Source organism: Thrips palmi, unplaced genomic scaffold (genome assembly GCF_012932325.1).
Source record: "Thrips palmi isolate BJ-2018 unplaced genomic scaffold, TpBJ-2018v1 HiC_scaffold_4, whole genome shotgun sequence".
Taxonomy (NCBI): Eukaryota; Metazoa; Arthropoda; class Insecta; order Thysanoptera; family Thripidae; genus Thrips; species Thrips palmi.
The window spans coordinates 5100939-5117238 of NW_023144631.1; the positions used below are offsets into that span (position 1 = coordinate 5100939).

Consider the following 16300-nt stretch of genomic DNA (forward strand, 5'->3'; position numbering starts at 1 on the left):
GACACCCTGTTGTTTGATCAGTGCCCGAGATAGGGCCCACCCTGTGCGCGCTTGTGCTGGCGCGGCTGGCGCCTCGTGCGTAGCAGCGCAGCGTGCAGCATCCGCACTCTTCGTTTCCGACAGCGAACCGGCCGCCTCCAACAGCGGGCATCAAGTAAATCGTCCGCCGCCGGCGGTTTCGCCTCGCGGAGGCCGTCATGGACGGGGACCGCGTTGAGGGGAAGGCGGACTGTACTGTGGCGCGAATTCGAGACTCGCGAGTCAGAAAGAAGACAGAAAAGCAGCCGGCGGCAGCGGGGCGCTGCAGTCCCGGTAGCAACAAAACTTTATCATATCACTGTGGTGATCGTTTCGAAAGGCCCAATCGCCCTGGTCGATGGCATCATCCGCTGCCGCTTGGCGCTCGCGGCTTCCCGGCCTTCCCCAAGGGCCTCGCGAAGCACCTCGCGAAGCACCTCGCGAAGCACGCGCGGAGCCTCCTTGGAGGGCCCAGGCAGTGCAGGCCTTCCCTCGGGACACACCTGGGCCCCAGGAATCCGCCCAGGACGCGTGTTTTTCTTGGGTGTTTGTCGCCGAGCAGGAGCGGGGTGCGGGGCCCGGAGGGGCCGGGGGGCCCAAGTGGAAAGAAGGCCGGCCGGCCGAGAGGGAGACCGCGCGGCCGTCTCGCTCCAACGCGCTGCCGGCCGCGGCGAACAGCGGCGAACGACAGAGACGACATGAACACATCGCGGGCCGGTGGTGGGGACGCCCGGCGATGGGCCGTGGCAGTGGACGGGCATGACACGTCCGAATCCAACGCCGAGCCAGTAGTAACAGAGCCGCGAGCCGCTGCACCCGGTGCGCCGTGTACTCCCTGCAGAGAAGCCGATTACCGCTTGTCCAGGCTTCAGCCGCACGCGACTCCAGGCAGACAGCCATGGCCCAGAAAAGGACCATCAACTTCGGGGCGGGGCCCGCCAAACTCCCCGAAGAGGTAAGGAGGAAAAAGGGCCACCCAGGGACCCAGTAGTTGAAGAAACAGGTTTCATTAATAAACAAACAATCAGGTGAACAGCAACTGTTTATTGTGGTATACTAATCTTCGATATTTTTCAAAAAGAGATAAAGATCAAAAAAAAAAACACTATAAGACATGCATTTGAAGACAACAATCAAGCTAATAATTTGATTTGAAATCATACAGGTTTTGCTGGAAGTGCAGAAGGAGCTTGTTCACTATGGCACATCTGGAATAAGTGTTATGGAGCTAAGTCACAGGTCGCCAGACTACAGCAACATCAATGATCAGGCTCAGCAAGCAGTACGAGACATTCTGTAAGTACTATTCAAACCCCGCAATTTTCACAAAGTACAATGCTTAGCAATTATCAATATGTTCAATTTATTTTAACAGGAATGTTCCATCAAATTACAAAGTTATATTTTTACAAGGAGGTGGCACTGGGCTTTTTGCAGCTGTAGCTCTTAATCTCATGGGGCGTACTGGATCAGCTGATTACATAGTAACTGGTAAACACATGATGCAACAGCATCCACTTTGTTTTGTATTTCCTGTCAATGTATCAGTGGATAAAGCAACTAATTTAATTTTCATCATTGTTTTTCTAAAGGATCTTGGTCATCCAAGGCAGCAAAGGAAGCAGCCAAGTATGGAAAAGTCAATCTTGTTTTACCAAAAACTGATAAATATGCAGAAATTCCTCCTGCTGCCTCATGGAAGCTAAGCCCAGAGGCTTCTTATGTCTACTACTGTGACAATGAAACAGTCCATGGTATGAAGTTCATTTCAGAAGAACCAGATAGCTATTCCAGTGTATCTAGTTCAAACAAAATCAATACTTGCAAATCTTCTCTTCAGGTATTGAGTTTCCTGACATCCCGGATACCAAAGGAGTGCCTCTAGTTGCTGATATGTCTTCCAACATGATGTCTCGAAAGTTTGACATCACCAAGGTACTACCTGCTTTTAAGTCTGCAGTTCATGATTTCTTGATAAAATAACTACATGCACCTACAATTATTTTTCTTTGCCCATGCAGTTTGGTGTGGTATTTGCTGGAGCTCAGAAAAATATTGGACCATCAGGAGTGACATTAGTTATTGTTCGAGAGGATCTCTTGGGATCACCTCTACCAATTTGTCCCATCATCATGGACTTCACCATCAATGCCAAGGACAACTCTCTTCACAATACACCTCCTTGCTTTGCGTATGTATTGCATCTACAAGTGCCCCAGCATTTCTTTACTCTTAGGACGAGAACTATACCTGCACTACAAATTTATTCCAGAATTTACGTTATGTGGAGAGTATTTGAATGGATCAAGAGACGAGGTGGAGTTGAAGCAATGGAAGTTGCTGCTAAAAAGAAAAGCAGCCTCCTGTACAATTTCATTGACTCTTCAAATGGCTTCTACACCAGCACTGTAAAGCCTGCATGCCGTAGCCACATGAATGTGCCATTCCGAGTTGGTGGAAATGGAAATGGAGATGACGCTTTGGAAAGCGCATTCCTCAAGGGAGCAGTAGCAAACGGCATGATTCAGCTCAAAGGACACAGGTAATAAAAAAAGTAGTAAAGCCATAAAGAATCAGTAACTGTTCGACACGATACTGCATGTAACCTTGGCATTCTCCTTTGTGCTCACCTGTTCCTTGTTTTACAGGTTGGTTGGAGGCATCAGAGCTTCTCTCTACAATGCAGTCACATATGAAGAAACAGAAACCCTTGTCAACTATATGAAATCTTTCAAAGACCAGAACAGCAAATAATATCCTGGGCAAGACAGTCAAACTTTGCTATACTGAACATTACTACAGTAGCTAATAACAAACCATACTACAGAACCAGTTTTAAAATCTACATTCCAGAGCCATAAGACTGCAATTTTGTGCCATGACAAACATTGTATTGTACATAAATGCATACTGATATACACCATCAGTTTTCAGAAATAATAAACATTTCAAACTACTTGATGTGTATGTTTACTGCCACTTGCTAGTATCAAATAGACATTATCAGACCATTCTCTTCAGTTTTTTTATTTTTAGCTTCTCTTTTTGTACTTGTCAATTGTTTGGTAGAATTATTTTTTAAATTTTAAAGCCTTCAGAGAAATGTTAATATTTTGATAAATTACATTACAGTCCAAAGCTATCATTTCCTTGAAGACCACACTTATAAGTCATGACGAGAGAATATCTCATCCAAGCTTGCTTCTAATTGGCGATTTGTTCCTCGAAGTCCTTCAACAACTTTGGATGACCACTTGAAATATTCAGCAACTTTTTCGTCTGACCATCCTTCTGGAGTAGCCTTCTCAAGGTCTCTAAGATTATACAATTTGTCAGCCAGTTTCACTAATTTTGCCTCCCGACTAGATGTAGGTGCATGAACAATCTGCAATAAAAAATTAAAAACAATGAGGAAAATTTATTTGAACAGGAAAGGAGTATAATTAATTTCCAAGAAGCACAATAACCATTTATGATTCTTGTATTGCATTCACACAAAATATGGACTACCTGTAAGCGTTTCCGTTCATCATAAGGGAGGGCTTTGTCATCAGTTACTTCAGCAACAATACCAGCAATTTGGTGCCCAAACTCTTTTTTAATTTCATCCAGTGTAGTATCAGTATCTTCCACTGTGTCATGAAGAATCGCAGCCATAATCACAGAAGCATCTCTCACACCACCCTCTTCGGTGAGAATATATGCTACACCTTGAGAAAGAATAAATACAGTCTCAAAATTAAATGCACATCAACAAGTTTTACTGGCGGAACAGTAATATGGACATAAAATAATACGACCTACTGACAAGGAGAATACAAACCTAGAACGGGACACTATCCTCACCAATACTCAAGTAATTCATTGGTGAGAGCCTTAGCATCTTCATCAGTTTTCAGGGCACAATGACATAGCACAGTCGAGGAAACCTCAGCTTGAAACACTACACGAATGTGATTCGCTGGACAAAGGGGACTAGGGCCCGTAAAGACCCCGGGAGAGTAAGGCGAAAAGCGGCAAGGTAGGCCCTGGCCGACGCTGCAAAGCATAAACATAACCTTACGGGGTACGTGATCTCACCGATTGGGTGGTTGATGTACGGAGTTTTTGCTGGATCCTTCCTTCTCTGGGTGGAATGCTTTACTGCGGCAAAGTTTGAACACTTCACAAGCATTCCAAGAATGTCAACGCAATCACTCATGACGAAAATTTGAGTAGAGTCAAGGAACTTCCAAAGACTGCTTCACTGACTTGCCCCTTTGAACCCGGAGCAGTAATACCTTGCCAACATTTAACAAAAAGGCTGATGAAGCTCGCAGCGTTTTTAATTCTAATAGGCGGATTGCATGAGGTCTGAAAAACCTTTATCGATTTTGAATTACATTTTTAAACCATGATGAGATGGTTTATTTGATCTTTTAAACCTTGCGTTTCTGGAAAATGTAATTGTGTATGTTGGTAAGATGAGCTTATATATTAGTGCTTTAAGTGCACTGTTCGAGAAGGCGACGAAAACATTAGCGCTGGTTGGCGTTTCTCTAGCGGGAATTTGCCTATGATTACTGATTTTGAAATGTAATCAAACAACTAACCTTTCCGTGTTGTTTACGCTTTACCCTGGAGTAAGATTGCTGCATTTATTTTCTGAATAGTACACGAGGACTGATTTTTAAATCGTAACTTGCTGGTAGCATTTTTCACCTGTTGCTAACTAGTTTTATACCCGGTGCCATTAACCATGTAATATCTTCATACATAAATAGTGAGAGTAAATGTCCTTATCTCGCAGTATGTGATTATTCACTGTAGTATTCCTTATTTGGTCATTGTGATAATTGGGCTTGAAGAACTGCCAGGTTGGATTAGTGTGGCCAAGGCTTAATTCTGACTAAACTTAATCTTTTGTTGCGCGGTTGCTCTTCTTCCAGTCCCAGTTTTATGTTGCAATGGATCCAGGCGTAAGCCTGTTTTCTGGTGAGCCAGAAGCTTTAAACCTCAACAACTCTCAGAACCAGAGAGAAGAAGAGGAAGAAGCACTTGAAGATCAGAGACGACGAGATCAGGAGGTATCGGCAACAAAACACCTTTTAACGTAGCAGTTCAAGTTTCTCAACTGACTTAAATCTCTTAATTTATCTCGTACTCTTTTAACAGCTGAAGAATCTTTTAACTGATGCTTTCGATGACCTAATGGATGAAGAAGATGATGATGATCAAAGTACAGTGAGCAGCCTGCATCATAATGGGTTTGCAGGTATTTTATGACAATATACATAAAATTCCCTATCTTTGTACCAATCAGAAGATGAAAGCTCTCATAGTAATCATTTGGTTTTGTTCTGCTAGGACATTCTAATGCAGGCAGCACTGGTTCCAATCATCACTCACCACTGTATTTTCCCTACAACAACCATGTTCAATCCAACTCGTCAGCATCTCCCATCCAAGTATGTTGTACGAATTGTGTGATTTATTTATAACTCGCAAAACAGACTGAACTTTAAAAAAATTATTTTAACAATGAGTATTGTTGTAAGCATAGTTTTGGTTGCAGTTTGAAAACGGATCATACCAAAGTCCTGCCAATCCTCAACCGCATTATGAAACCAATGGAGATAATTTTGATGTCAATCAAGTTATGTCAAGACTTAGAACATCAGCTGGTTCTCATACCCGAGCCTCGCCGAACGGCTATGCCAATCCAGAGGAGATATCGAACATGAAGCATATGATATCAAACCAGCATGACAGTGATCATTTTGGATATTTGTCATCAATCCCGCAAGCTGACTTCACAACCAACGGAAATATTTATGGTACTGATCAGAGATCTTTCAATGGTCAGCATATCAATGAAGATCTATATCGACAAGCAGGTATTATTTTGTTTGATGTGCTGTTTCATACCACCTTTGATCAATATTAATATGAAAGCAACTTCTTCCTATATTTCTTTTAGATATAAATAGCCAAGACCAGCTAATGATCCTCTTCACCTCTAGCAAGCAAGAGGTCTCTAATTTAAACCAGGAGCTAGCAAGGTTGCGACATGAGCGGGACACAGAGGTTGAGCAACTCAAAAGGAAAGTCCTCCTTCTTGAAGCAGAGAAACAGGGTGCCTTCCTGTCACACAAAGAAGCTCAGAACTTATTGAGTGAGTCACTGCTTTTCCTTCCTCAGCAATTTTTGTTTTGTTTTGCTATGATTCTTGCACTTCCACTCAATGGCACTTTATTTCATTTCAACAGGCGAGTACCAAACTCAAATATCTCACTTACAACGGGATGTTGAAGATCTTCGTTTGAAGAATATATCTCTTGAAAAATCCAAAGAAGAGGTAGGTGCTGTTGAGAAATAAATGTTGGAAAATAATTATTCTATTGAACCCCAAGTTAATGATGAAGTCATCAATGCTTTCTCCTTTATTTCTAGGCTGAAAGAGACCTGTCTATAGCTAAAGCATCTGCTGCTGAACTCCTTCAAAAAGTTTCAATATTACAGCGAAGTAGTAGTGGCTTGACCTCCGAAAAGAATGTTGAGTCCTTCCTCAAGACTATGCAACAGAAACATGAGACACAAATTAGAGAGTTACAGACCCATGTAGAGACTTTGACTGAAAAATTTTCACAAAAGGTATAATAAATTGAACAGTAATAATTTTCTGAGATGGTTTAATTTCTTTCATTTTGTAATTACTCATTGGATTTGCTGTAGGACAATGAATGTTGCATGTTGGAACGCAAACTTAGTGACGCACAGCGCATGCAAGATGCCCTCATTACTGAGAAAGGGAAGGTGGTGAATGAACTGAATAGACAGCTTGAAGAGGCACAGCAAAAAGTTCGTGACTACGCAAACTCTGTAGATAATCAAGCTACTGTCCATCTGAGGATTCAGGTAGACCAACTTACTTCTGACCGCAAAGCTCTGGAGCAAAAACTTTCTGAAGCATCTGTAAGTAATTTTTTATTTAATTTATTTTTTCTGTTGTATTATTTCTTTTATATTGTTGCAATGCTAGTATTCATGAGATGTGTTTCTCTGGTGCCACCAGAAAAAGCTTGAGGCTGCTGAGAAAGATCTTAAGCAATATGAAGCTGTCACAAGAATGGGACTTCTCAGTAATGGAGATTCTAGTTTTGAAACTGATTCAATGACACACTTGGGAATTAGCAGAAGACACAGCCTTGGAGGTAGAGCTGAGAAAAGCATGGATCATAGCAAGGATTCAAGACGCTCGTCAAAATCTCAACGAGAAAAAGATGATCTCACTGTTCAGCTTAGAGATGAGCTCCACAGAGCCTTGCAAGTATGTTTCATTTTTATTTTTCTTATTTGAGTTAATCAGATAATCAAAGAAATTATGAACAAAATTAGAATTGTGTCTTCTCTTATAAATACCAGGGTCAAAAATCAAAAAGAGAAGAAATTAAAAGACTTCAAGGAGAACTGAACAACCGTGACCAAAAGATTAAAACCATGAAAGAGCAAGAAAAGGTTTACTTTGTTGAAGCTGAAAAGTTTAAGGTAAGTCCTATGTCCCATGCTTTTAAAATTAAAAATACATATTTATGAAGGGTTTTATTTTTATCTCTTCTTTCTCTTTCAGAAAAATCTGACAGCTGTTTTACAGCGATTGAAGATCCAGGAAGAAGAAGCCAAGGCCTTACAGTCCAAAAGTGATGAATTCAACAGTCTGCAGAATCAGGTTCACAAGTATAAAAGAGAAAAAGAAAATGTTGAAAAAGATCTAAAGGAAACAAAAGTTAAGGTAGTGAACTCTGTTCTACTATTCTTTGTTTGATGTACTGTAGTAGTGTGATAAATATATTTATAAATGAACTTTGCCCTGTTCAGCTTGAACGTATCAAATCTGACTATGACAAAGTACGACAGCAGCTTGCTGAAATGGAACTACAGTTGGATCAAGCTAAAATCCGCCAAGTTGATCATTCTGCTGCTGAATTCCTTCATTTCCATGATGAATCTCTTGCTCGGTTGCGTCAAGAAAGTAGTCGCCAATTGGAAGCACAAGTTGTTGATTACAGGTATGGCATGACTCTTTTTTAACAGTGTACTGTATGTCTGGTATGAAGATGCCTATTAAGTTCATAATTTCTTCCTTTGTTAAGAGTACGGATGGAGCAGGCCCAGAAAGAATGTGAGGAGATTAAAACACTATATATTGAAGTTTGTTCTGCAAAGAGGGCTTTGCTCACTGAACTTCAAGAAGAACAGAGCCAAGTAAGGAAACTTACTTCGGACCTGGAGGACATGAAGGAGGCGCAACAGTCTCTTGAAGATCTACACAGACAAGAGCGTGAATTAAACAGGCGCATTCGAGGTAACTTTTAACCTTTGTTTAAGTTGTCTCATTTGATTTGGTGATTGGGGTTGCCAGTAATTAATGGCCAATTTTGACAGACGATCTTGAAAAGGAGAGAGTGAACAGTTCAAAGGCATTGCTAGAGAAAGAAAATCTTCTTGAAGAGAAAGTGAAAGAACGTATAGCTTCCCTTTGTAAAGAAAATGAAACTAGAGTGCTTCAGTTGCAGAAAGGTAAAGATAGTCTGAAAAAAGTCATTATTGATGGAAAAATTTTATGTCTCAACTGACCACACATTATTCTGTTTAGAAAAAGATGGAGCCACAGCTCGAGCAGAGCAGCTTCAACAGCAAGTAACAGCCTTACAGCAAGACAGCCTAAATATACAAAAGGTTGTCATTGCATTGTGTCAATATAGATTATATTATTGTTTGCTAACAAACAATCCTCTTCTTTTTTTCTCGCTGTGAATGCTAAATATGACTTTATGTTCATTGTTTACAGCTGCAGGCTGAATGTGATGATTTGAGAAAACAGGCAATTGAAGCTCCACAAATACAGCAAGCTGAGCTTGAGCGCATCAGTCGAGAGCTAAAACAGTCTCGAGAAAGAGTTCTCCAGCTGGAGAAACAACTTCGTTCAGAGTTCCAGTCACAAATGGATGCTATGATTGCTGATAAGGACTCTTTAGAAGCTCAGTTGAAGCAGAAGGTTAGTTTTATAGAACAATAAAAAGCTTGCCTATTATTATTTGCATATTTTGTATTAAAAATTTTATATGTGCGCCTAATATTTAATTTTTTTTCAACTGAATAGGACAACCAGCTTGAAGAATATTTGCAAGCACTCAGTAGAATCAAACCATCAACTCGAGAAGTGTCTGTAAATACTGATCATGTTGTTGGTGGTTCCTCATCAGACAATTTGCAAGCTTTAAGAAAACAATTTGATGAAAAAATTGCAGAAGTGAGTGCTTACTTCAAAGCCAACGAAGAAAAGAAGTTCATAGCTTTAGATGCTAAGCACAAGGTGAGCAACAACCAACAAGTATCTTAAGCTGTTCCTTATTGTAGCCTATTTTATTGTGAGTTAATCCTTTTGTTTTGCAGTCTGCCTTGGCTTTGGCTGAAGAGCACATTAAAGAAGAAACTGTGAAATACTTTGCTGAGGAAATTGCTCAGATGGAGGAAAAGCACAGAGGTGAATTAGGTAGTTTTGCCAAAAAGTTAGTGGAAATGGAATCCACTTTTCAAAAGCATTTGACTTCCTTAAAAAATGCCTTACAACTTAAAGCTAAAGAGGTATGACCTTTCATTAGGTACAATTAATTTTAAATTACTTCAATTACCCTCTTATTTTTGTCGTACTGATGCACTGCATGTTTCTTATATTTGCAGGTTGAAGATTTGAACTTAAAGCTTCAAAACTTATCTAAAGGAAAAGTCCATGTGAATGGCAATGCGGATGCAGAAAGTCCTGAGCAGCTCCTAAAGTTTGTAGAACAACTGAAGAAGCAAACTGAACAAGACCGTACTACAATGACTGAGGCTTTGACAAGATGGGCTGATGAGGTATAGGGCTGTAGCATTTTTTTCTGTTTATTCTGTCTCTCCAAAAACTACATTATTTTATGGTCCCGTTTCTATTGTTGTAGGCCAAAGAACTGCAGGACCGAGAAACTCGCCTTCAAGCTCAACTGGAAGAACTTAAGTTAAAATATAAAAATGCCAGGAAAGCTGCTTTACATTACAAAAAGGTATCAGAAGAAAAAGAGAAGCACATGGCAAAAGAATGGAGTCGTCTCCAATCTTCCTACAGTGAGGTTCTCAATCGAGTAAAAGAAAGGGTCACAGACATTGTTAATGGACAAGAACAAGAAGTGACAGAGCGGCTCAAAAGAATAGAGTTGTACTATGAAGGACAGATGAAAGACCTAGAAAAGAAGTTAAAGAATGATGTAGTTGTATGAAACATTCAAATCAAATAGTAGAAGGTATAGATACTTGGTCTAGAATACTAGTGTGTTTCATTTATCTTATCTTATCCTATTACCTATTCATGTATTTCACTTGAATGTGAATTTTATCTTGTTTAACTTGTTGAAATAATGTCCAAATATTTGCTCAACAACCTTATTTCTACCAAGCGCCAAATGTCTTGCTACAACTGCCATTCTTTTAAGTGCCAACATAAGTTACCCAGCTACAAATAAGTGGTTTGGGATCCACTGTGGGATTTTAAAACCTGTTTATGAATAAGATGTGTAATGTATAAAGTGCTGCATTGCACACTGCTTTTAGAGAATAGTGCCTATATTTAGGCTATGATTTGGTACTCCTCACAGTAGATCTCAAACCAGTTAAATATAGAATAAGGCAGGTCTTGTAATATTTGTGTTTATCCTTCCTCTGATTTATAATGCCATTCAGGAGGGGTCAGTATAGCTGTTTTTATGACCTACAGTATATTTTTTCATAAACATGTGTATCTTGGGACTATATTTTGTTTTTTAAAAATTTTCTTAACCAACTAGTATTATTGCTTTGATGAACTCTAAACATAAATTTATGTGAATTTTATATTAATTCAAAATATACTCACGTGTGTGCATCTGTGCGTGCTCATTACTAAATTTGTTTTTACTATTTATTACCACCAAACCAAATCACCTCTTGACTTGACTCTTCGCTTGAAATTTCCCGCGCCGCCTAACCCGAAAAAAGTAGTACCTAGGGTCAAAATACTAGTGTGCGTGTGCCGTAGAAGTGACGCCAAAGTGGAAACTATGCAACTAATTTATAAGGTTCGCGTCGGACATCCAACGGATAGAAGCACATTGTAACTACTGGAGTACAGGCAAAAGTTCTCGTGCTCCATTTTCGCTCAACAGATGTCAGACCTGTGCAGACCGAAGCCTCTGATTGGCCGAACTGAAAGTAGTTCGCTGCTTGTACTTGTGATCTTTCCCGCCTTGCCGGGTCGCACCGGGCCGTGCCGAGCCGGACGCCGTGCCGTGCTGTGTTGTTGTGAGGCAAGACGAGCGACCCTCTCGCGGCCGCCATTGAAGTTACCGCAAGGCTGATGTTCCGAGTGCGAGTGCGAGCTGTGTGAGTCAAGACAGAACGGTCAGCCGCAAGCCGAGCAGCAGTCATTCCCGTGTGGAACCAGATTTTCTCTGTGCCCTGTGCAATTTAAGCCGTCAAACTGAGGGAGGCATCGCTCGGAATCACCATGGAGAAGAGGGTGCAGTTGGAAATGAGAACGATGAAGCCAGATCAGGTAAGAAAAGTGGAAATGTGGACCAGATAGGTTACGTAGTGTGCGCGGTGGCTCGGCTCATCTGATAGTGTTTGGGTATGAAGCTTGGACGCTAAGTTACTTAGGGGTGCTTCAGTGAGACTCCGCGTTTTCTTTTAAGCTGCTCGTGTTCTCCCTTAATTTTGTGACTGGCTATTTCTATCTGGAAACCAGTGTTTGTGCTTTATAAATCCGGTGCGTTGCACTTCCAATTTCGGGCTGCAGTCTGCGTTTGTGCGGGAACTAATCCTCTGTTCTGAAATTTTGAGTATTGTGCGAGTAAAGTCATTTTATTTTTACGTCTGGCGGTCGCGTGTCTTTTGTATACAAGCTGCGTCCAGTGCAGTGTACACTGATGCTGGTGTGGGTTTACTGGTTTTCTCCGAGAAGCCACGATAGTGTGGTGCTTCCTCAATTTGATGGCCACTTAAAAATTGTCCGCTTTATTTTCATCTGTCCACAATTTCCGTGTCGGGGGTTCTGCTCTTGTCGGCCCATCCCACGCTTCAAACGCCATAATTTAGGAGAGGAGACGGCGGGTCCGTCTTCTAACCTCGTACGGCCCCGGACCCGTTTTGTTTACAAATTGGCGCAATGGCGTGCATGTCACCCCGCTGACCCGGGTGCAGCTGCACGTCCTCGCTGCAAGTAGGCTGTCGCTTGCGCTGCCCCGGCCGCGTCCCTGCGCCTCGCTGCCTCGTTTTCCCCGATGGCGCTTTTCCAGACCGATCCTTCCGATAAACACCCCTATCCAGCTTGATTGAACAACGCTGCGGACGCCATGTTGAGCTCTAATTTTAGCCCCGCTTTTAAACTGCATTGCGTGGCAGGAGTGCAGTCTGCTGCAGCGGGACTCGGGGCGGGAAGGGGTGGTGGCTGTGGGCGCCCCCCTGCAGGCCGAGTAGCGAAATGTTGCTGCGTGTCGTGTTTTGGGTTTGGGGCCTAGAGTCCCGGCGGGGCCGGCGCGTGCCCCGGGCCGCGGCCCCGCAGCGCCACGCGCCGCCCTGGTCCTGACCGTCCCCGTCGACGTCCACGGCCACCGTCGCCCAGCATCCCCCGGGCGGTCGGCCGCGGCGGCGTCGGCGCCAGCCTCCCCGAAGGGTGGCCGCCAGGGGACACTGCTTGTTCTCACCGGGCATTGCCGCAGCGTTCCGTCGACGAGGTGTCGTGCGTCGCGGTGTGGGGGCGGCCATGTTTGCGTTGCGGGCATGGCGGCTGCGGGGCTGCGCGCTCGGCGCTGCGCCGCGACGTGCCCTGACTAGTGCGGTGGCTACCGCTGGTGGCGCCCCGCGGCTAGGGACCCGCGCATGGGGCCCACGCCGCGGCCCCGCCGCCGGCCCCGGCCAGGACCGCGATGTAGAGCACAGGGGGTCCTCTGGGGCCCGGGGGTGTGGCGGTGGCTGTCGGGGTGTTGGCTGTCTTACGGGGCTGTATTCGGGATTCTTGGCTGGGACTGGGGCCTCTCCCGGGGCGGCGGGGGGCATGGTCAACGAGACTGAGGCGTAATTAGCCTTCGACCTAGTCTAGCAAGGTGTGCACCTGACTGCAGCAGTACCGAAGCGGTGTGGGTTGCCGTGGAGACGCCGCCCGGCGCTCCTCCTCCCTCCTTGTCTTCCCTCTTTCCGGTTGAGACGCACGCGGTGTTGGGATTGTTTTTGTGGTCAGTTGTCAAGAGAGAAGACTGCCTATTGCCCTGTTTTGTTCCTTGTTTGCGTCCAATTTTCTAATTTTGCATTTTCTCTTTGCTTTTCATGTGCATTAGATTGAAGAGCTGATCTTGGATAACTGTCGGAGCACAACTATTGTTGGATTAACAGATGACTTCGTCAATTTGGAAACCTTATCTCTCATAAACGTTGGCCTTACCAGCTTGAAAGGATTCCCTAAACTTCCCAACCTTAAAAAGGTACTTAAGAAAGCATTTTATGTTCCAGCTATTTAGCTTTACCTCTGTCATCAAATTTTCTATTAATTTATTCATGTTTTTCAGCTTGAATTGAGTGACAACAGAATTTCTGGTGGCCTGAATCTTCTTCACACAAGTCCCAAATTGTCACATCTTAATCTCTCAGGAAACAAAATCGCCAGTCTTGAAGCATTAGAGCCATTGGTAAGCAGACATCTGTTTTTCATTTTCTTTGAATTCTTGTACAATTTACACTTAATGTGGCTAACCGAATATTTTTATGTCCTTTCCAGAAAGAATTCAAAAACCTTAAGAGCCTTGACCTTTTCAATAATGAGGCCACCACAATCAGTAATTACAGAGAACTCATATTTGACCTCATTCCCAGCCTCAAGTTCTTGGATGGGTTTGATGCCGAAGATAGAGAAGCAGAGGACAGTGAGAATGAGGATGAGGAAGTTAATGGCAATGAAGATGACAGCGAAGAAGGTGAAGGTGAGTCTCATTCTCTACCAGCTGAGATAGCTTGTCATTACCAATTTCTTGCCATTATTTTAAATATATTTGTTTTCACCTTCAGATGAGGATGATGAGGGGCTAGAAGATGAAGAGGAGGAGGATATAGAAGATGATGACGACGTTGGTCTGGATGCTGTTTACAAAGAGAATTTGGATGAAGAAAGTGATGGCGATGACTACGAAGGAGAGGCAGGAGAAGAGGAAGACGACGATGTCTTAGATGAAGAGGAGGAGGATGGAGAAGATGGCGCCGAGGATGGTGCTGAGGCTGAGGGGGCCGAAGATGAAGAAGAAGCAGCTGCAGAAGAAGGTAAGCATCACACCTTTTCCCTCTTTCTCCCTTACCCCTGCCCCGTTTTACATACATACACTTGCACAAACTGCACATAAATTTCTTTCCCATTACCACTTGGTGAATTTGTGTATTGCGTTATAAACACTTTTGGCAGTAACTAGTTTTTCCCTATCAAAGAAGTCCTACAGTTGTCATTTGACTTCGTTTTCTAATCATCATTTCTTCATTTTTCAGAGTCACAAACTCGAGGTAAAAAGAGAAAGCATGAAGGTGAAGAAGTCAATTAGAGGTTGGAGCATCAGGTTTGGTGACCTGGTTTTTTGCTGAACCGACCAATGTTAATGGGACAATGCTGTGGTTGTATGGTGCCTTGCTGTACACGAAGGGCTCTGCCTTTCCAAGTTAAGTTGTTTTAATGTCTTGGCGTGAGTTAAAAGCAGCAATATGTTGGCAATCACGTAGCAAATGTTTGTCAAAGCTTTAACACCTCAAGACCATAGGCTCTGCCTACGGGAGTACAAAGAAACAACCTCTATCAAGGTTGCTTTTATGAATTAAATTTGTTAGTGCGTCAATGCTTTTATGTTTCCTGCACCAAATATTTAATATGTGACTTCTCTAGACTGGCAATGCAATTTTTTTTGTAGACTGTATGTACATGGGATGTGAGAAAGTGCATCTGACGATTTGTTGTGAGTGACTTAAGAATGAGTCTATCGTGTAGTATAATAAAAATTGTCCCTTCCACTGTGGTTGGTGATTTGCATGCACTTGTACTTTTTTGTAAGATTATTTGGAGCAGGATGTGGCATGATGCTCTGTGATGTGTGAGCAAAATATTTGTTCGCTCCTTGTTAAACTTGTGTGCTGGCCAGACTTGAAGGCTCAGTTGGTTTCCCCCGACTTCCAGAAAACGTCTTGTCTGGAATTTTTTTTTTATCTTTTTTTAACTGTCATTCAGTTGCATCTCATTTTTTGATTACTGTATCAAAGCATTCTTGTATAAAATATATTAATTCATTGAAATAATGGAGGGTGGTGAGAATAGGCTGTGTTGTCTTTTAAAAATTATTTGATATTGTCTAGGATCAAATCCTATCTTGTTAGTTCTTGGAACACTGGTTTGTTCTGGCCATTCTCACCATCCTCGTCAGCTATGTAAGTAAGGCGTTGTTTAGCTGGCCATGGAGCATGTGTTGGATTTTGTGCTGTAAGGTCATTGATATTATGTCATAAAGCTGAAAATGCAGCTCCTACCTGTTTGACCCATCACATGCAGTTTTGATGACTGCTCCATGAAATGTACTTGGCAGTTGTTGAAGTAAATTTTTATAAAAAGCTGATTATAAAAGGTGTTTTAATTGCTGCTCTATAATAGTTCTACCACCTTATTCTCAGTCCAGATTGTGTGAAGATTTTGCAGTCAAGGACTACTGCCGAGTCTGCAACACTCTGACCTGCTCCAACTCAAACCCTCCCCAAAAGAATTTAAGTTACTCACTCTGTATGTCTAAACTTATCTTGCCTGCCAGTTCCACACCATGTGAGAAAGACCATTGGGCACAGAGCATCTATTTCATGGACCTAAAGCAACATTCTATGTCAATTTCAGACAAATCTGAGGTTGAAAAGCCTTTGCTGCTTAAGGTGCGTTTTGAGGAGGGGTGTTATGAATGGCAAGGTGGCTCAGGTGGTTGAGGTGTGCCTCCCCAACAAGCAAGCGGGTTGATCTATTTAAATAGAATTTGCAACTGATTTTGTACATGCTACATTTTGGAACTTCACAAAGTAATTAACCAAATGTGTGGCTGAGTTCAAACGTTTGAGTCGAGATGATTCGATCCAGCAATCCACACGGCAGAGGGCCACTTGATCCCTCTGGAATTCAAATACAACACCCCTGAGAAGCAGACTTTATTGGAGTGCATTTCCATTAGAT

The 16300-nt window shown here is 42.7% G+C and overlaps 4 protein-coding genes across 4 annotated transcripts; 3 read left to right on the forward strand and 1 right to left on the reverse strand.

The window, feature by feature from the left end:
• Positions 1–784: 784 nt before the first annotated feature.
• On the forward strand, positions 785–2974 carry LOC117649523 (probable phosphoserine aminotransferase). The gene is made up of 8 exons (XM_034392394.1): positions 785–973; positions 1184–1314; positions 1394–1509; positions 1611–1772; positions 1859–1953; positions 2040–2209; positions 2291–2560; positions 2667–2974. Exons 1-8 carry the CDS (start codon positions 917–919, stop codon positions 2770–2772), a joined length of 1107 nt encoding a protein of 368 aa, XP_034248285.1. The 5' UTR covers positions 785–916; the 3' UTR covers positions 2773–2974.
• LOC117649525 (guanosine-3',5'-bis(diphosphate) 3'-pyrophosphohydrolase MESH1) lies at positions 1043–4304 on the reverse strand. The gene is made up of 3 exons (XM_034392396.1): positions 4099–4304; positions 3529–3728; positions 1043–3403 (listed from the first exon to the last, which is right to left on the reverse strand). The coding sequence occupies exons 1-3, from the start codon at positions 4217–4219 to the stop codon at positions 3182–3184; spliced, it is 543 nt and encodes a 180-aa protein (XP_034248287.1). The 5' UTR covers positions 4220–4304; the 3' UTR covers positions 1043–3181.
• Positions 4305–4739: 435 nt separating this feature from the next.
• Positions 4740–10976, forward strand: LOC117649519 (interaptin-like). The gene is made up of 21 exons (XM_034392388.1): positions 4740–4758; positions 4947–5084; positions 5173–5272; positions 5365–5465; positions 5573–5894; positions 5978–6172; positions 6267–6355; positions 6451–6651; positions 6733–6972; positions 7073–7327; positions 7423–7545; positions 7628–7789; positions 7876–8066; positions 8151–8362; positions 8443–8577; positions 8654–8736; positions 8849–9055; positions 9161–9373; positions 9454–9645; positions 9742–9915; positions 9999–10976. Exons 2-21 carry the CDS (start codon positions 4965–4967, stop codon positions 10311–10313), a joined length of 3630 nt encoding a protein of 1209 aa, XP_034248279.1. The 5' UTR covers positions 4740–4758; positions 4947–4964; the 3' UTR covers positions 10314–10976.
• Positions 10977–11344: 368 nt separating this feature from the next.
• On the forward strand, positions 11345–15712 carry LOC117649524 (acidic leucine-rich nuclear phosphoprotein 32 family member A). Its single transcript, XM_034392395.1, has 6 exons — positions 11345–11623; positions 13404–13547; positions 13632–13751; positions 13841–14042; positions 14128–14376; positions 14596–15712. The coding sequence occupies exons 1-6, from the start codon at positions 11576–11578 to the stop codon at positions 14646–14648; spliced, it is 816 nt and encodes a 271-aa protein (XP_034248286.1). The 5' UTR covers positions 11345–11575; the 3' UTR covers positions 14649–15712.
• Positions 15713–16300: the final 588 nt, after the last annotated feature.

What these genes read in the sequence shown, in the direction of transcription:
- LOC117649523 (XM_034392394.1), top strand. Translation starts at nt 917, where the DNA reads ATGGCCCAGAAAAGGACCATCAACTTCGGGGCGGGGCCCGCCAAACTC. An exon ending in CAAGCAGTACGAGACATTCT is followed by an intron (nt 1,315 to 1,393) that starts GTAAGTACTATT and finishes TTATTTTAACAG; the next exon opens with GAATGTTCCATCAAATTACA. An exon ending in TGACAATGAAACAGTCCATG is followed by an intron (nt 1,773 to 1,858) that starts GTATGAAGTTCA and finishes TCTTCTCTTCAG; the next exon opens with GTATTGAGTTTCCTGACATC.
- LOC117649525 (XM_034392396.1), bottom strand. Translation starts at nt 4,219, where the DNA reads ATGAGTGATTGCGTTGACATTCTTGGAATGCTTGTGAAGTGTTCAAAC. An exon ending in GTACATCAACCACCCAATCG is followed by an intron (nt 3,729 to 4,098) that starts GTGAGATCACGT and finishes TTCTTTCTCAAG; the next exon opens with GTGTAGCATATATTCTCACC. An exon ending in ATGAACGGAAACGCTTACAG is followed by an intron (nt 3,404 to 3,528) that starts GTAGTCCATATT and finishes TTTTTATTGCAG; the next exon opens with ATTGTTCATGCACCTACATC.
- LOC117649519 (XM_034392388.1), top strand. Translation starts at nt 4,965, where the DNA reads ATGGATCCAGGCGTAAGCCTGTTTTCTGGTGAGCCAGAAGCTTTAAAC. An exon ending in CGTCAGCATCTCCCATCCAA is followed by an intron (nt 5,466 to 5,572) that starts GTATGTTGTACG and finishes TTTTGGTTGCAG; the next exon opens with TTTGAAAACGGATCATACCA. An exon ending in AAAAACTTTCTGAAGCATCT is followed by an intron (nt 6,973 to 7,072) that starts GTAAGTAATTTT and finishes TGGTGCCACCAG; the next exon opens with AAAAAGCTTGAGGCTGCTGA.
- LOC117649524 (XM_034392395.1), top strand. Translation starts at nt 11,576, where the DNA reads ATGGAGAAGAGGGTGCAGTTGGAAATGAGAACGATGAAGCCAGATCAG. An exon ending in GAACGATGAAGCCAGATCAG is followed by an intron (nt 11,624 to 13,403) that starts GTAAGAAAAGTG and finishes CATGTGCATTAG; the next exon opens with ATTGAAGAGCTGATCTTGGA. An exon ending in AGAAGCAGCTGCAGAAGAAG is followed by an intron (nt 14,377 to 14,595) that starts GTAAGCATCACA and finishes TTCATTTTTCAG; the next exon opens with AGTCACAAACTCGAGGTAAA.